This window comes from Chionomys nivalis, chromosome 14 (assembly GCF_950005125.1).
Source record: "Chionomys nivalis chromosome 14, mChiNiv1.1, whole genome shotgun sequence".
Lineage (NCBI taxonomy): Eukaryota > Metazoa > Chordata > Mammalia > Rodentia > Cricetidae > Chionomys > Chionomys nivalis.
This window is the reverse complement of record NC_080099.1, coordinates 26,634,323-26,653,555: the sequence shown is the minus strand read 5'-3', so window position 1 is coordinate 26,653,555 and position 19,233 is coordinate 26,634,323. Positions and strand designations below refer to the sequence as shown.

Sequence of the window (19,233 nt, the reverse complement as noted above, 5' to 3'; positions counted from 1 at the left end):
TTTCCCTTTATAAAGGCATGTATCAGATTCCATTATTAGCAAATTTCTGAAGCTTGAATTATTTTTGAGTTTCAGAATTCCACAAAGATAACAAAAAGTGTCAACATATTCAATTATGAGGCCCTAATCATACTTTACTATTCATGCTGTGTCTAGCACGAGACCTTCTTCGTTTTCATCCTAGGGGATTTTTTCAATAGAAAGTCACTTTTAAGGCACAGGCTACAGGAGGGATGGATCCTCAGGTCAGGAGAAAGGAAAGGAACTATGGTAAAGGACTGGCACACTATAAGCTGGTGGTGATCCAGATAAACATCTGGCCTGCTTCAAGAAGGGCAGAGATTACCAGTGTTACTGACTTTCTTAATACTGTTGCTGCCAAGGTGACACAACCCGCCACTCACCAGAGCCTCTGACAGGACAGGCCTCAGGAATGGTTCCGATGCCCCAGCAGCGGCCGGGCTCACAGCAGCACTGAGCCTTTGCCATTCTGCCCGGGAGTTCTTGTGCACAGCGGCCGTTCACCAGGCCAGAGAAGCACGTGCCCATTCTCTGATCTGAAGATGGAAAGGGAAAACAGAAGACATGGCAGAATTACCTCCAGTTGCTACAGCAACCGTTTCCCATGTTAGGCATATGTAGGGGTGGTGAATTGCATTGACTTTTCTCCTTAAACCAGCTCATTCCTTTGCCTTTTAGTTTTTATACATCTGATCATTGCTTTATTTATTTATTTATTTATTTATTCAGGAAACATTCCTTTAAATATACAGAGTCTATGATAAGTTCTTTGAATATGAAAGTGAAAGACATGTAACTCTGAAGCAAGCTTCAGTGGCAAGCCAAACAGGTCTGGTGCTTGGAGAACAGAAATAACCCAGCCCCATTCTTTGCAACCCTGTTTGGGCTTGATCAAAATACTTTGTAAAGCAAGAACCCCACCTCCCAGAAAAAAAACAAAACAAAACAACAACAACAACAAAATGGGGTTGTGCTATGTAGCTGAGACTGGCTTAGAGTTTTCTATGAATTCCAGGCCAGAATCACGCTTGACTTACACAAGTCTTGCTCTGCCATTGAGATCGATGTAGCTGTTAACTCTACAACAGCATCTAACTGGTGGATGCACTGCTTTAAAGATCAATCAAAAGTCGCCAGAGAGGCTGACATCTGAGTACACAGACTCCAACCATACAAAGAACAGGTTCCCAATTGAATAAAGAAGATAGAAGCTACTATCACAGGAGCCGTAGGGTCACTATGAAAGGACTATGGGATTTGAATGCCCTGTTGTGAGGGTTTGCAGATGGGATGGTTTAAATTAGAGAAAAAAATGGCTGATATGTTTAAGATCTTGACTATGGTGAGAAATTAGAGAAGAGAAGGAAGAGCCATGGAGGGGACACAGGAGACATTCTGGTAATGACTCTGATGAAGGCAGTAGTCAGTACCATGTTGTAAAAAGCATTGGGCAGAGGCATCTGAAGGCAGAGCGAATGGGAAGTCACCTACATGCTGGATGTAAGGGAAAGCATGGTGGAAATTTCCTGAATTTTGATTTGCACATTTCAGATGGCAATGGCTGAGAAATAAACAGGCTGAGACAATACAAGTCTGTAATCCGTCATACATTTGCGATGTGGAAGAAATGAGCTTGGAACCCAGGGGAATACTCAAGGCAGAGGTGTGTATCTGTGAGTTGCCATTGCATCTAGTTAGATGAAAACTGTAAGGCCATGAGCGACCTTGTAGAACTAGTGGTAACTAAGTCAGTCAGATACGGATGAGACATGAAGCAAGGTGATAACTCAGAAGTATCATTGAGTTTGGCGATTCGGTTATAGTACAGCATTGGTCCACTATCTGGAGGGTTTGGGGTAGGAAAGTAACAGATAGAATTTGAGTCTAATAGATTTTATTCTGTCTGCTAAACTGAGAAAGAATCAGAGTGGCAGGAAACACTGGAAGATGAGTTTTAGTGGTGACAAAAGACTGTCAACTCCGTACCACACTGGAATAAAAACCCAGGTCATCAGCAAACTTGATGGACAACCACCTTTCTTTTCCCAAAGGAAAAAAAAAGTTATGTCCACTTAATCATGTGTTTTGAAATTTGATAAAGATCCTTTGTCACACAAATAAATAAACAACAAAGCCCCCAGGGTTCTAACAGGTAGCCAAGGTAGCCCTAGAACTTGCTGTGGAGTCCAGGGCAGCTTCAAACTCGAAACCACCCTTTCTGAGCCTCTGAAGTGTTAGATTATGAATGGATGCCACCATCTTGATGGTTATGAAGATGTAGTCAAAGACATGTTCTCCATGATTGTAAAAACATACAGGGCAATACTGAGGAGCATCACACCAATGATGCAAATTGACAGAGAGAGAATCAGTTTTCTCCATGGACAAGCTTTTCGACAGGTGGCACAGTCCCAAGTGGTCAGTCCTAAACACAAATACATGCAACACTAAATGGACTCAATGAGTTGCACACACACATATGTAACAATATTAATTAAAGAAAAAGAGGTCATGAAACTGAGCGGGACATGGGAGGAGTTGGAAGAGGAAGAATGAGGGACAGAAGTGATGTAATTACAATGCTCATGAAATTATAAAAAAAAATATTGCAAATAATGCCAGTAATATAAACAGCTGACATTCTTGGTATTAATTCCATAGTCTAACATAAACACACCATTTCCTCAAATGGTCCATAGCGTCTTCAGAGGGCTTCCAACCCAGCTTGTAACAAATGATCTGACTTTCAGATAGCCAGCAGGAAGTGGGATGCATCCTTTCATTTTCCAATAGAAGCTTAGCTTGCTCAAAAACAAAGCACTGAATTTGCTGCATGTATGGCCTAAAGCCATGGGAGACACTGAAAATCTTAGGAGCTGGGTTTGAACAATTTGTAGCTGGGAGTGATATCCCAGGTTAATTTCTATTGTGAAGTGAGACATGGGAACACATTTTAAAACATTCATTCTAGGAGCCAAAGTATATTATGCTTAGCTCTACTTGATGGCTGTGCCTCTCATGAACAGAATGGAAATTAAAATAAGAAAGCCCTGGACTCTTAAAAATAATCCCCCAAACTATAGAATACAATATTACAAGGTAGGATGGAAACATGAAATTTGCCAAGGCTTCTGCATGAAGGAGGTTGTGGCACTTTTGACACATATTTACTTCCATAACTGTATTTAACTCTTTTTACTCATGGACCAGTGCTGGTGGAAAAATGAAATAAAACAATAGATTCCCCAGCTAAGTGGTAGATTGTCTACCTGGCATGTCCCTCTTAATAAAATTACAAACATGTAATAAAAGCTCTCTGTTGGCCTGAAAAGCAAGATTAAAAGGGAGCCTACAAATGAAGTGAAGATGGGCATCTTGGGACTTAAGTGTGCAGCTGGGTTTCACTTTTCAGTTTCTATTAAACAATAGCTTTGCCAAACCTGTTACAGTCTCACAAGGCACAAGCATGCAGAACAGGAAATCTAGACCCCGTCCACCGTGATGTGACAAAGACAAATGTCACGAGGGCATTGGTGATCCAGTGAAGGCAGTAAGAAATCATGCCTGTCTCTATTTGGAGCTGTGGGGAGAAGAAGGTAACTACCTTTTGAGAATTTATAACCATAGGCTCTTCCCATATAAACAGCATTGCTTTTACAATTCATAGCATGCTTCTGTTTTGACAGACGTCAAAGAAACACACTGTATAACTAGAAAAAGCCTAAATATAAGTAGAGCAGAACACTAAGAAAGTCTCAAAGGATTTTCAAGAACTTCCAAGAAACGAGACTAGCCAGAAGGGAAGTAAACAACACAAAGAAACAAGCCTCAAGGAAGCAAAAGAAGCTGAATGGGCACTGTTGACTATTTTTGGTAACAGAATGATCAGACCTGCTAAGCATTAACCATTTTAAATCATTAATAGTTAAATACTGATTAGCCACTAACTTGTTTTTAAGGTTTAAAGCTGTGAACGTCTGAACTACGGATAGTGCACACAACGGAAGAACTGTCTTAGACAAGCTCTACGGAGTCTGTGCCTGAGAGGGTCACAGCTGGTTAAGGAACCTCTCAAATACACTGAAGAAGGCTGCCACATGCAAATGAAGAGCGGTCACTGCGGCAGTAGGTATGTGTGCACTGGTGTGTGTACACTCGCTCTCTTCAGTAGAGTTCTGAGACTGGGATCGGAAATGCTCTAAGGAGGTTGAGAAACGTGGAGACGAAGGAGGAAGGGTGATCATCTGATAAGAGTATTGGAAGAAGGCCTAGACAGAGTAACAGGATGTTCTACAGATACAAACCTTCCAGAATTTCCAGCAAGGTCCTAAGGCAAGTTCAGACCTAAGAAAACCAATAAATCCAAAGTGGGAAAAAAAAAGAGGAAACCCAAACTATATAAACTAATACTTATAGAAGTCCATGGTAAAAACTTTAAGTAAATCTAATTCCATAGTAGAATTGTAACAACTCTCTTGGTGATGGACAAGAGCAACAGGCAATTCTGTCAGAAAGGAGAAATCTGGACAACGAAGTCACTGAGTTTGATCTCACAGACATATCTAGACTCTATCAGCCATATGCTCTAGAGAGATCAGGTCTGTGAGATCAGGTCATATATGACCTGAAGAGACATATGTGGAATATTTAGTAAAACTAAGCATTTTCTATGCCATCAGCAAACACCAGACACTTCTCTGATCTGAATGAATGTCATGAAATTGGTTATCAATAGCAAAAGAAATCATGAGAACTCTACACACTTCAGCAATCTCCTAAATCAGGCACAATATCCATTTAGAATAAGGCAATGTGTATAAAACGTGAAGAGTAATGTGGCAAGTGCCTCAGGGGCCATTCTATACAAACTCCAGATATTGGTTGTGGACTGGTGATGTGGGAGCCGTCTCCTTATACAGGCTGGGATACTGCAAGTTCAGAAACCTGCATCTGCCATGGGTACTGAGGATGGACTAGTTGTGCCTCCCATTGCATACACAGAGCTCTGCTTCACACTGATGGATATACCAGTGGGATCGAGAAAGCAGGACTTCATTAAAAAAAATCATTGCACATTAACTAGCCTTTTAATTATGTATTTTAGTTCACATATTACATTACCATCACATAGGAATGTGGAAAAAACTGATAATAAAAGAGTCTATGGTTTGGAAATCTCAAGCTAATGTAGCACACACTTAGAAAACTGGACCATATGTGAGAGGGTAGGGGCAGAGAGGGAGTACTGTATAGAAAATAATAAATGTTTTTCACAAACTTCACAATTCCTCTCCTCTAATAACAACCAAGAGCTAGATGGCATACTTCTAATCCCTTGAATCAAAGCACACAGAATATTCTAGTATGAGGTATGGAACAGTGGCATCCATGGTTAAGGTCCACAAAAAGATGTCCTGTAAAGGAAGCCAGTTCAGTCTGGCCGAGTGTGCCTGCAATTCCATGGTCCTTGCAAAACACTGCATTTTTATCAAGAAAGAAGACATTTAGAAGAGCACCTGGTAGAAATGGAAGCTTCCCAGGGACATTATTCCTGAAGCAAGGATTTATTAGAGCCAAAGCAGAGAAAACCCATGAAACAATGGTCCTAACCCTTGGTGCGCACTCAACTAGACGGACACAGCAAGGAGCACACACTAAGTCCACCCTGCTAGTTGTCTCCTGACTTATTAATTGCCCAAGCAGGCTTTGTAAGTCTTGTTTACTACTGTCCCCAGAAAGAGGAAACAATTTTCACCCTCGGAATAGAGTATAAATCTTTATTGAAACAAAATCAAGGTATTATCGGAATGTGCCTCACGGGTTGGCATTTACTCTAAATTTGATTGATGAGAACTGAAGATGAATGACAGGGTGTGCTGGGTGATGAATCTTTGGGTAAACTTGGAGGTGGCAACCTGAAGCACATATGTCTGTGCTGAATGATATCTGCTCGTTAAAACACAGAGCAGAGAAGCTTAGTCCAGGTCAGAATACTCGTGACAGTTGGTTCCCTGGTACTGGACAAACATCCACATCTCTGATGGCCTCGCTCCAGTTTGGGCTACTGTGGATTAACTCCACAGATCTGTCTTTTCCCAGGATGCTTTTTATGAAAACTTCATGTGGTTGTTATTCAATAGAAACTGAACTAGAAACAAAGAAAGAAATTGAACCCCAGTGGGAATCAGGCTCACTGCTTCCCTTGAGGTGGTCAAGATGCCTCCTTGTCTCATTTCATCTCTGGGCACTCCTCCTTAATTATTGGTCTTCTTTTAGATGACTATGAACTAGTTACTACACTGCTCACCCTTGACTTCCCTGTGGGCTGTGGGGAGCTAATCTCTGGTCCTCATGCTCGTAGAGCAAGTACGTCATTGAGTCCCCTCCAGCACTCTCCTTTAGAAGTTTAATGATCCACCCTTAAAACATTTTTGTTATTCTGCATATGTGGAGGTTAAAAGACAACTGTGAGGAGTTGGTTCTCTCCTTCCACCTTTTTGTGGGTTCTGAAGATCAAACTGAGCTCAGGAGGCTTGCATAAGTACTCTACTGCTGGGCCATTTTGCCAGCTCTCGCCTTTTCTTTCTCTTTTAACAGTACATATTACCTTGAAAGTATTTAGCAATGAGTTACTTCTTCCCTCAAACACACACACACACACACACACACACACACACACACACACACACAGTATATTACAGGTTTGTATCCTCAGGACGTTCCAGGTGATGCTGTGTAATAGAATGTGGAAACGTGTAAGGCTGGAGGGGAATGCCTTAGAGAGTTGTGACAACATCACGCTCTGCAAGAGTTTCCAAATGTTTTCATCTCTTCTTCTAAACTTTTCTTGCCTCTGATTGCCTGGCATTCGCCAGTTCCTGTTGAGGGCTGATGCTAGCTCTGTGGGCAAAAAGAGGCAGCCGCCCTTGCCTGCACCCAGCTTGCTCTATGCGGCTTAAATAGTCATTACTTATTACTCCTTATGGCAGTCATTCTTCAGAGCCTGTATTAAATTGTGGAAATTAGGTATTAATGATGCCCAAGGGGAACAAATTCCAAAATGACATAAGGCTCATTAAATAATGCTATTAAAATGCTTTTAAGGAAAAATACTATTAGTGACACTTCAACTCTTTTTAAATGTGGCATATCTTAGTTTCTAAGTTAAAGTTTTTCTTTTCCTGGACATAAAAAAATGATTAACACGCTTGGTAAAATTAAGTTAGGATTTGTCTTCCTAATTTAGCATTAAATAAAATGGGAGGGCTATGCTATTTGAAAGTTGAAATGACTAGCTAAATGCTTCTGCCCCAGGAAACTCTTCTCTCGTCCGCAGGAGAAGGATTGAGTTCCCAGACATTTTACAATGTGGTTTAGACTCAGCATATTAACTTGGTCGATTTTCTTATGATACTGTAGGGAGAAGTGTGTTAACTACGAAAAGGAAGGAGGGCAGATCCAGCCAACATCACTCAGAACAAAGCTGCAAGAGCATGAAGCTTCACACCTAAGACCATTCTGAGTTCATCCCGCTCAGTATCATTATTATGTATACTATGTATTTACGAAACAAACAGAAGGAGATTCATATATTCACCGCATAATTGTCTATCATAAATGAATTCAATCTAAGAACATACACACACAAGGTTTTTAAAACTCAAAAACCTCTTACATGTTAAGATGCTGTATTTTTTTTCTCACACGGAAACACATATTTATTCAAAATAAAATGTGTTTATTTTTTTAAATTAAGCTGTTCACTTAATTTTATCACTAGCTTTATAATTTCTGGGAGTAATTTTTCACTTTTCTGTTTTTGGGGTGCCCTTCCTCTGTCCAATGTGATAGAATATTTCCTCTGAAACGAAAGATATTCCTGGAGGTCCAGGACTCAGCCTCTGGAGTCAACCTGTGACGTAGCCAGGACCATGACTGAGCCCTGCATCATTTTGCCCATCACAAAGCCAAATGATGCCAAGATGTCATTAACCCAAAGAGACTCCTATATTCACTATCACTTTACTCACAAATTTTGTGGTTTTCCCACTCATTCAAATGCATTGACATGGCAGGAAATTCATATAACATTTAACATGAAGCCTGAAATCCACAAGGCCCACGTGGCTGACGAAGGCAGGAGCCCAAAGTCTGGGTGGTGGGAAAAGCACAGGCACTTGTGAGATGACCTTGAGCTACGGGACAAGGCTCATGTGGAAGGGGCTCCATCATTGTGTCCAAGACGAGAGCTGAGATGAGGTAGGGGTGGCTATTAAAACTAATTCCGAATTTGAGGCTCAGAGAATGAGTGAGCTTCATTGGGTGTGGAATGGAGAAATCACAATAATTCAGGCAGAGGAGTCTATAGGCAAACAAGACAATGCTACCTTACTTCACAGCGAGAGATGGGCATTTAGGTCAAAGGTGGTCACAAATGAACCCTGGATACAAGCTCAGTGAAGACTTGTAAGAGACAAACAGTTTATTCTCATTTAACGGTGAGACAAAGAGAAGAAAGATGACTAGCCCGTAAATCTTGTGGTGAAATGTAGACGTATCTGTCTTTCCTTGCTTCTCCTAATAACAGCAACAGTGATCACAATGAGATTACTTTACAGAACACTTCCTGTAATGTTAGTAGAGAGGGATCAGTAGCTTGCCTGAGTCCTGATAGGTGGGACTGAGGGTGTGCAGTGCCTGAGGGTGTGAATTGTATATGTCACATGTCATATACAATTCACGACAGCTGTGACTGTCACTGACATGTCTATTTTGTGATCCTATTATCTGTGATGTCATGACCCTCTGGTGACAGAACACACACCTTTCATCCTCCTTGATGGATGGATGGCCATAGCTAGCTTAGCACCAGGGAGATAAGATATTTATCAAATGGTTTCGAGCCATAGCCCTTTATGGCTGGGGTGAGATCTTCATTTCATCTCCTTAACTCTGTAGTTCCAGCTCCTGAACTGGCTCACTTGGTACTGTCACTAATCCACCGACCCCTCAGGGAGCTACTGATACATCAACTGTCGGACTGGGGAAAGCTTCATTATCCCATTTATTCCCTCCAGTGGACCATGAAACTCTATTCTCCGGGCACTAGACTAATTTCCTTAATTCATCATTACATAAATCTTCAGTGCTCTTGTAGAAACTGTACATATTTCTCCCTCTCTTTGTAGTTATTATCAGCTCAATATTGGAGCTGACCAGGATGAATGCCCAAGGCAAGAAATGTAAAGATAACTAACTATGCTATGATTGTACGTCAAAGGGCATTTCCTAATCTCTGGGCTCTTGCAACAGAAGCCTAAGACATGCTTCCTGATGGATGACCTATACCATGCTGCAAAGTACAGCTTCATCTTTCCAACAGAGCAGACCTTGTAAGTATATTTGGCTTTAATTTGAACACGCTGGAAACACAAAATTAGGAGTGCCAACTCCTCTTTATAATAAGAACTTCTCACCAGAACAAACAAGCTTTAACTAAATAAGATGCTGCCTGCGTTCACAACTCACAGCAACAGAAGAATCTTTAATTACTATATTCCAGCTTCCCAAGTAGATTTGACATCTTTCTCTGGCTGTGCCTGCAACACTGGGCAGCAGTTACATCCCGAGCAAGTCTTTCTTCCAAAGAAATGATTTTGACAACATAAAACTAAGCCAGATGGCCCTGGAAAATGAAGACTTTACAAACAGTACTTGGTCTAGCAACCCCTCAGTGATGCTAAATACTGCGAAGGCTTTAGAATGGCCCTTTGGTCCATGTCTATTTCCCAGTGGCTTTATAATCGTCACCATCTTCATACCTGTTGGCCTATTCTGTCCCCAAGAAGCTGCATATTGTACCTTCAAAATGCAAGGCTTACCAATGCACCGAGAACCATCTGTGGAGGAAACGAAGCCACGCGGACAGACACAGAAATAGCTTCCCACGGTGTTGGAACAGTCGCCGGCTTCACAGACCCCAGGAACCACGCTGCACTCATCGATGTCTAATCAAGGGAAGATAATTGAGAAAGGCCTTCATTAAACAAAAGGATTTAGAAAACTAGGAGGGCACTCATGGTTGATTAGGTCAGATCATGTAGCCCCGAAGATACTCTTGTTTCAAGCCCTAAGGAATTTCTCACACATATCTATGGGAACGGAGTTGAGAGTCACATCTCAGGGCAGCAAAACAAGGCCAATGAAAGCAAAACTCTATATAGTCCTTTCCGCTCAAGTGCAACTTAAATTGCCAAAAAGACGTCAACATTTAAGTTCCTATTCTACACCAGCGAGGAAAAGATCCTTCTGGAGCCCTTTAAAAAACACATATACAATTACCTTTTAAATATGGAATAATTAAATACAAACATAGCTAATTTTGACAATAGGCATTGGAATCAACAAAGGCTATCAGATTATTTTGGTATGTGCATTTGGATGTTGGTACATTTGACATCCTGGAAACAGCTTCACTTTGAAACAATGTAGAACTAACTATCGCAAAGCGAAAAGCTGAAAGGCACTGGATTTTCCTTCCATGGCTCTCTGTGTTTCTTCACTCTGATTCATTCTGTGAATGGACTGTTTCCTTGCACAAGAATGAAAGCCTGCTTTCTCTTAAGTTGTCCTAAAACGGGAAACCCGAGCGTTTCTATAAGCTTTCCTGTACTTCTCTTTTAATCCCAGGGGCAGAGAAAGGTAGAAAGTCAAACAAAACCTCATTTAGGCACACTGGGAGCTGAAGGCTAATCCTTTTTACAAAAGGAAATGAGCCACTGGGAGAAAACCCAGCCAGGGATACCCAATTGTTGGCATTGTTCTCAAAGACACTGGTGTAGGAAAGACCACTGAACAGAGGAAGCAATTATAAAAGTCATAAACATAATTACTTAGAATCAAAGTAAATGGGAACTTTGTGTTTCTTTTATGTTCTTGTCCTCTTGTGCTGTATACATTCTTTTAGAATGTCTCAATTTACAAGACAGAGAAAATAACTGCATTTTAATTATAAGTGAGAGGGAAAACGGTGGAAAACGGTTAAACTTCATCATTACACCCCTCCCCCTGAGCCCCGGGAGCCCTGCAGAAGAGGCGGTAGGAAGGTTGTGAGGGATAGCGAACTTTCACAGGGAAACGGTCTTTCCTGGGCCTGGCAGTAGACATAAAGGTCATATCAACTCGCAGAGGCTGTGTGTGACAGCTTGTACAAGACATGCGTATGACGGAGCTAGCCAAAAGGCTAGCTGAAGAAGGGAGGTGGACAGCAAGGCCCACCCTTAGCTGAGAAGCAACTCAGGGGCTGCCTGGGGAGGGAGAAGCAGTTTTTCTTTAGGGATATAGTCCCTGAGAAGCTAGTTTGGAGTTGATGGTCCTATATCAGTTCACACATGGGCAGCGCAAAGTAGACTCAAGAGTGTTTAAAATCAGAGCAGCTGGGGGGAAAAAGTAGTGAGGGAGAAAGAGAAAGAACTGGAGGGGAGAGGAACATTTGATCACACTCATTATATACAAATATGAGATTCTTAAACAATCAGAAAGAAATGAAAATTATGAAATGGAAATTATAAGAAATGATAATAAATAATAAATAATTCAGAGTTTTCAATAATAACACATAAGGTGAGCCATCCCTTTTTGATATCCCTCTATTGCTCCACTCATTTTTTTTACCCGTTTATTCTGACAAATCATCAAACTAATGAGTTGTATCACAAAGCAACCATTAGATTTTCTTTTTTAAATGTCCTTTGTAAAAAGAAGGTCAACATTCGGACGTCCTCTAAAACGCTGCCTTCTTTGGAGATTCCGCAGCTGCTGAAGGGCAGAGGCGCAAATCCACACCTACCAATCCCCCGAGAGATCAGAAGTCTACCAGGAACTGCCCACACAAATGAGGAGCAAATGTGTAAGCGGTTAGAGCCCTCCCATCAGCCTTCGCCCCGCAAAATGAAACCATGTGTGCAAATTAGGACCTGTTGCATCCGGGGCTGCCATCTTCGTGCACGCTGCGCTTCTATTCGCTGGAGAACAGCACAGGCATGAAGCTGGGACAGACTGCAAACCACAAAGGTTCTGATAACCTGCCTCTCCCCAAGGAAGACGAGACCGAGGGTAGCATGATGAGAAGCAGGCGGCTCGAGCGGAAGGCTGGACCGGGCATCGTATTGTCTTCATCATCCAAAGTATTAGCAGCCCGAGAATTTAGGAGGTTTAGGATTACTGAAAATTCTTAAATATTATAAAATCTCATGTCCTTTCTTTGAACACTAACTTTAATTTGTAAGCATTTCCTAATAAAGAACTTTTTTTTTTTTTGGTTCAAAACTGAAAAGTGAAAGATGTTTGACATTTGAGAGGGGGTATTTTTTAAAGAAATATCTGGAATATAGAAATAGATGCTATGTTTCCTAGTTTGTTTTCTGTTGTGATACAAAACTGACCAAAACCAACTGGGGCAAAAATAAAATCGTTTTATTTTACAGCTTATAGTCCATCATTGAGGGAAGCCAAGGCAGGGGCTCAAGGAAGAAACCTGGAGAGAACTGAAGCAGTGGCCATTGAATTGGGTGGTGATGCAATATTACAAAAATATCTCTTTCATTCTAAGAGACTGGGACTTTGGCTAGAACTCACAGTCCACGTTAATAAATAATACACCTTGAGGTCTCTTGAGATTTAAGACCGCTGTCCTACTGTGTAGTCAAAGAGTTTGCTTAACCTGTTTTTCAGAGAACGATGTAACAGTTAAGCTTATGTGCTCGGGTTTCCCATGTAAGCAACTTTTACAGTCTAAGCTAGTGCATAGCTGTGGCCTTAAACCATACACCCTTCTACACCCTTGACCGAACTAATGTGTGTGCATCATTTGCCGAAAGCAGCAAACACAGAAGCTGAAAGCAACTTCTGAAATTTGCCGTGTAAAGTTGAAGGCAACCATGTATGGATATTGGCTAATAAGCCATGAAGCTTGCTATCTGGGTAAGTTGGGATGAGTGGGAGCCAGTGACTTAATCCCTTGTAAAACTCTGTTAAAGATTTCTGTAAAGCCTCACCTTCCTTCCCCATGGATGCTTCCTGTAAGATTCAATAAAGATAGAGCAAGGCCCTGTGCAGTGAGAGACAGACATACAGATTCAACAAGCAGACACAAACCAACTGGGCTGAATTTGAAGAGGCAACAGTGAAAACCATCCATACCTCAGGGAAACTCCTGAGGAGAAGAGATGAAAATCCAGGAAAGAAAGACCAGGACATGAGAGGACAGAGTCTGAGGAAGAGTGCAGGAAATACATCAATAAGAACATCCATGAAGATAGATAACAGGGGCTGGAGTGTACATGGAGCTGATGAGTCTGGACACAGGGCTTACAAAAAGAAAAACAGGGTCTAAAGAAAACTATGAGATGGATTTCTGATGGCCAAGTCACATAACCTCATAGTGTTGTAAGACTTACTCTTAGCAGGAGATGGGGCTAACTTAGTGGGTAGAGGGAACTTGGGTACCACTGACTTCTAAGAGCATGGCCCGGGGGATGCCCCGTTGTCACAGGGACATGGCATTCTCAAAAGCCCTTCTTGAGCACCAGAAACAAGTGACAAGATTTAGGAAGTGCTGCTAGAACCCTTCCTTCTCACCAGTGCTAGCAGCCTGTATCCTTAGGTACAATCTGCAGAACTTGTAGGTGTATTGGTGGGCAGCAGGCAAATCCCTGAGCTGGGATGTGATGGACAATCAATCGCTGCATGCTTTAGTTCGAATAGGGCAATGCTGGTGTGATATGATAAATTGTAAATGGAAAGCTTCTGCTTTCTTTCTCCCTCTTGGGTTTGGAGAACACAACCTATACGAGATGCTCTCAGAGTTCTGTTGTCTATCAGGGGCTTATGAGAAACTGTTCCTCTGGAACTGGACACTCTGCATCTTCACCTTATAAATTTCTGCTGTACTTTTCTAAATATAGTGCAGGGCTGTACAACCATCACTGCAACCTAATTTAATGGCACCTTCACCCCTCTTGGCCAATTCCCCTCTGCTATTAATCATTCTTCACAGCCGCCTGTAAGCCCCGGGTAACCGTTACTCTAGACTGTCCTAACACAACTGGCTGGTCTGCACAGTCCATGCAAATGAGATCATGAAGTAGGTGGCCTTCAGGGACACATGGCTTTCAAGTAGCTTGACATTTGCTATGCTGCTCCGTGCTGTGGTGTGTTTTTGCATTTTTTTTCCCCTGTGAGTGGCTGTATGCATGATGCTGCTTATCATTCCTTGTGGATATTTGGGTGACTTACATTTGGGGGATAGTGGACACGAAGCTGTCACCAATGTGATGTCTAAGGTGTCACAGAGACCAACTGTCTTCAAAGCAGCAGTGACATTGTATACTCCCACCAACATTGTATGAGCACTCCAGTTTCTCCATATTGTCATCTACATTTATTATTCTCTTGTTTGTTTCCTGCAGTGTTTTGTGTGTGTGTGTGTTTTTAAGTAGGGGTAGAAGTGTTATTATACCATAGTGTGGTTTGATTCCCTAAGGATATCCTGCTGATATTTCCATGTGGTGCTTATCAATCTTTTGTATATCTTTAAAAAATGTATTTAATTTCTTATGTTCATTACAAATATGGATCATTTTATTTTATGGCAGTGCGTGAGAATGGCTTCTATAGGCTCAAATGTTGGAGGACTTGGTCTGCAGTTAATGAAACTGCTGCGGGAAAATGGTCTGTACCCTGACACTTATATTTTAAATAAATGCTGATTGGACAGTAACCAGGCAGGAAGTATAGGCAGGGTGACAAGGCAGGAAGTAGATGTGGGGCAATGAGAATTCTGGGAAAAGGGAAGCTTAGTCCAAAGTTGTGACCTAGCCAAAGAAGAAGCAAGATGTGACTGTCTCGCTGAGTAAGGTACCGAGCCATGTGGCTAACATAGACAAAAATAATGGGCTAATATAAGTTATAAGAGTTAATAAGAGGTCTGAGCTACTAGGCCAATCAGTTTATAACTAATGTTGAACTCTGTGTGGTTTCGTTGCGACTTAACTACTGCAGGAACTGGGCAGGACAGAAACATCAGTCAACATGGAACTGCTTGGGAATGATGGGAGGTGTGGCCTTCTAGGAGGAGGTGTGCTACTGGGGTGGGTTTTGAGGAATCATTTCCAGAGTGCTCTCTGCCTTCTGCTTGCACTTCAATAGTGCTAAACCTTCTATTCTGAAAAAGTACAGCCTATTTCCATTTATATAGATCTTAATTTACTTCAACACTATTTATAGTTTTCAGTATGCTTGTCTTTTGATTTCAGTTTCTTTCTTTTTGATCTTATTACTAATAGAATTCTCTTAATTTCACTTTGGGAATCCTCACTCTTTAGAGAGTACACTGAAGACTCTTTAGGGGATATCTCGTTGCCTTTAGGTGGTATTTTATCGGTTAAGCACATCATCCACCATACAGACACTGCAGTCCCCCTTATTCAATCAGAGTGTGCCCTGCTTTAACTGTAAAACGGTGGTTTTCAGTTTGGGCCTCATCATGAGACATTTCATCTCATGGGCAGCTGCTGACTGCATTTTGAAGATGGAAAATTACTATGCGTCTGGGTAGGTTCACACACATCACCTGTCCAGCACCATCCATGCGACATAGACTGATACATGACTTATTACTGTCACCTTAATAATTTATCATGGTAAACAGACTGCAGAGGCACATGAACATACTAAAACTATATCATAGAGAGCAGAACTTATCTGATACAGTGAACTCATGGAAGGGTAAAACTCCCTCACATGGACCCTATAAAGGGGTAGAAACCCACACTGAGATGGTGACATCAACTACCCCTTCAACAACTGACCTGTCATTGTGTGTGGACATCAAGGCTCAAAAGGCAGAGAACTCCCTACTATTCCTCAGCTAGACCACACTGTGGATGCTACCTACTCATCTGACTTCTGCTCATCCTCCTGCTCACCCCTCTGGACCTGCTGTTCCTCTCTCTGTCTCTTCTGGCTATTGACCAGGTCTTGCCCTTTCACTTGAAGCTGGTTTGGGTTCATTATCTTATCAATACAGACCATATATTTTCATCAGCCTACTTCTTAAACCTCTTCTGGAGCCTTTTTATATTTTGTATCCATTTTGTATCCCATATAAATACATGTACACACATACATGTACACACATACATGTACACACATACATGTACACACAGGCACACATGCACGCACAGGTACACATACACCGTGTGTGATGCATGATCTCTAAGAATTAATGTTAGTAACTAAAATCAGAATAAAGGAATATGTTCCTCTTAACCAGATTACTAAGGGGAGAAGAAAAATCAGGTAGAGTGTTGCCTTTGAAACTTCTGTACTTTGTAAAATTATTTTTACTCAATAAATTCTGACACATTGAAAGGCACATATGTATTTGTCTATGATTCTGGCATGGCTTGCTCACAACACCTCTCTTATATACAAATCCACATTCTGTGATTTTGGTTAGCCAGGCTCAAAGAGTTCAAAAATATTAAACGGAAAACAACACATTGTGTATATTTTGAGTAGTGTGATTAAATTTTCATCTGAGGTTTCAAACTTCCCTTTAGTGGACACATCTACACAGTATATATTCTCCTGTATTGTCCCCTTGCTGGCTCACTCTGTTTATAAGAACCCCCTGAGTTTCTTAATATTGTGCTAATGTGAGCACACCTAACTAAAATGCCTCGTGTGTAAGTTAATGTATGCATGTATTTATATATGTATAGGAAAACACTACATATGCATATGTAAAGAGATAGCTAACTAGGCAGCAAAACAGAAATAGGCAGACAGTAACTATAGCTTCAGGCATCCACTAGGACTTCTGGGATGCATCTCTTGAAGTCAAGGAGAGACTGCTGTAGTTTTCTTTCGCTCTTCTAGTTGATGACCTTCACTACCTTTCTTCCCTAATTGTCCTGGCTGCAGCCTCCACAAAAACTGAGCAGAAATGCTGAGCAGTTTACTTCCTGCTGGTGGAGAAAAAATTCTTTTGGCACGCAAGAAGATGCACTTGATCATGGTGGGGAAACTCCTCTCAATAAATTCCTAGTTTGTAGATATTTTTCATTGGGAAGTGACACTAGAGATGTTGTTTCTGTTGTTTTCATGTTTTCCTGCATCTTCTGTGGTGATGGTGAACTTTAAACTACTCTGACATACTACATGGATTCATTTAAAGATGCTGAGTCTTTCTTCTATTCCTGGGACAGATCTTCACATTCCTGGTAGTGATGTATAACTGCTCATCTGTGGAAGATGATCTTATAACTGACAATGAAACATAATTATTTTTATACAGGACCTCATTTTTTTATTTGCAGATTTTAAACAATTAAGACTTTTCAAACTTAAATACCTGTTTTGTTAAGAAAAATTCTACAGGAATTCTTATTTGATATTTTTGAAGTCATTGATTTTTTATGCTATTCCATACTAAATTCAAATTTCTAAATTTATCCATTTAGAGTCCATCTAATCATTACTTTGTTACTGTAACAATAAATGATACTTTAATTTTTTTTTTTTTTGGTTTTTCATCATCTAAGTTGTATGGAAAAGGGTTAAATGAGATGGGTGCTTAAACAAACATGGAGATTTTAGCTTCAAGATACTGAGTTTCTTTAAGAGGCAAAATTTTTCAAGCATTTCTTTTTGGAATAAGAAAATAAAAATTAAAATGATGCTCTATTTTAAAAACCTTCTGGTTCATTTCTTTAAACAATAAAAAACAATTGACTATAGACATGTTATTCATTCACAAACTCAAAAAGTTACTGCTGATTAAAAGTCTTTGATTTGCCACATACCAAGAACTAATTATGTATGGTCTGTACCTGCCAGGCATTTGCAGTCTGCTAAGAAGATGGGTATAAAACAAATCATAAGATGATTGATTGCTCTGGAAGGCAACATGTTATAGTAGTATTGTAACTCAATGCAGTTGTGAGGCTCAGAACAAGTACTTGATGTCCTAGTATCTGAAAAGGGTCCTTCAAGAATATGAGAGAAACATCACCTGTATAGGAAGGAACGAGAGTGTTTTTCCAGATAAGGAACAGTAAGAGTCAAAAGTCTGAAGGAAGTCTCTTGGGTGAGGAATGAAGCTTCCTGTGAGCTGAGGACATTTACATAGAAGATAAAACCAGAAAGTAGTTAAAAGGCTTAGGATAGTTTGCTGTCCTTGTTTTGGAGCAAAGAGGGGCAACTGAGTCTTGGAAAGTAGGGCAGAGGCTAACTATATGTCCACTGCTAGTTAAGAAGACATTTCAGTGTTGGGGGGAAAAAAAAAACAAACCAGGACAGAGTTATTAGTGTGGACAGGGGCAGTAGAGGTCATTAAGGTCTAGTTAATGAGATCAGACCTCAAGGAGAAAAAGACAAAGGAAAAGTTACCTAAATGTAAGAAGGAAGGGTAAGAGAAAGACACAGCAAAGTACATTAGTGGCTGGAATTAATAAATCAATAACGCAAGGCAGAATGGGATTTTAGGGGAAATCAATGGCCTCTTCATTAACCCTTTGAGTTAGAGTATCTTGAAACAGTTGAATTTTGGAAGGTGATTGTCAGCCAAGGACAAAGAATGATGAAACCACCAAGACAGATAAAATTAATGGGATGGAAGTTATGAAGTGAAGAGAAAATATCACAATAGAATTAATACATAATAGCTAGGCTAGACAAATGGCTCAGTGGTAATGCACTTTCATATAAGCATGGGAGTCTGTGCTTGTATTTCCAATACTCATTTACTTAAGAGGACACAAAGGAAAAAGATTGTTGAACTTTGTCAAGATAAGGCAAGGCAATTCTTCAAAATTCTTGATTCATAGATGAGTCTGCCAGATATTCTAGGATTAAAGGCCAAATGTTTGATGCTCCAATGCTGCAGAGGAATTCTGGGTGATTGTCCAGGTAGCTAGATGTCTCTGTCATTTCTAAATTTTTGAAGGTTGCTTGCAATGCACTTTATTTATTCAGGTAATATAATATCCTTCTGAGGTCTTTGATGGAGTTGAACACTGGATAGTTACAGTTCTATTTTTTCTTAGTTATGATAGAAGGTAAATTAGGCACAAACTTTGGACTCACTAAGTAGGCTAAATAATAAATTATTTTCTTTAAAATTGCCAAATATAATTGGAATGGATATTG

At 40.6% G+C, this 19,233-nt stretch overlaps 1 protein-coding gene across 2 annotated transcripts in view; it reads right to left on the bottom strand.

The window, feature by feature from the left end:
• Fbn2 (fibrillin 2) overlaps positions 1 to 19,233 on the bottom strand; it is a 189,094-nt gene that overhangs the window by 99,343 nt on the left and 70,518 nt on the right. For both annotated transcript variants that reach the window (XM_057788534.1, XM_057788535.1), the window contains exons 8-9: positions 9,903 to 10,028; positions 405 to 557 (exon numbers count right to left, since the gene is read on the bottom strand). In XM_057788534.1, the coding sequence (XP_057644517.1) occupies positions 405 to 557; positions 9,903 to 10,028 (279 nt within the window). The remainder of the gene's footprint in view (positions 1 to 404; positions 558 to 9,902; positions 10,029 to 19,233) is intronic.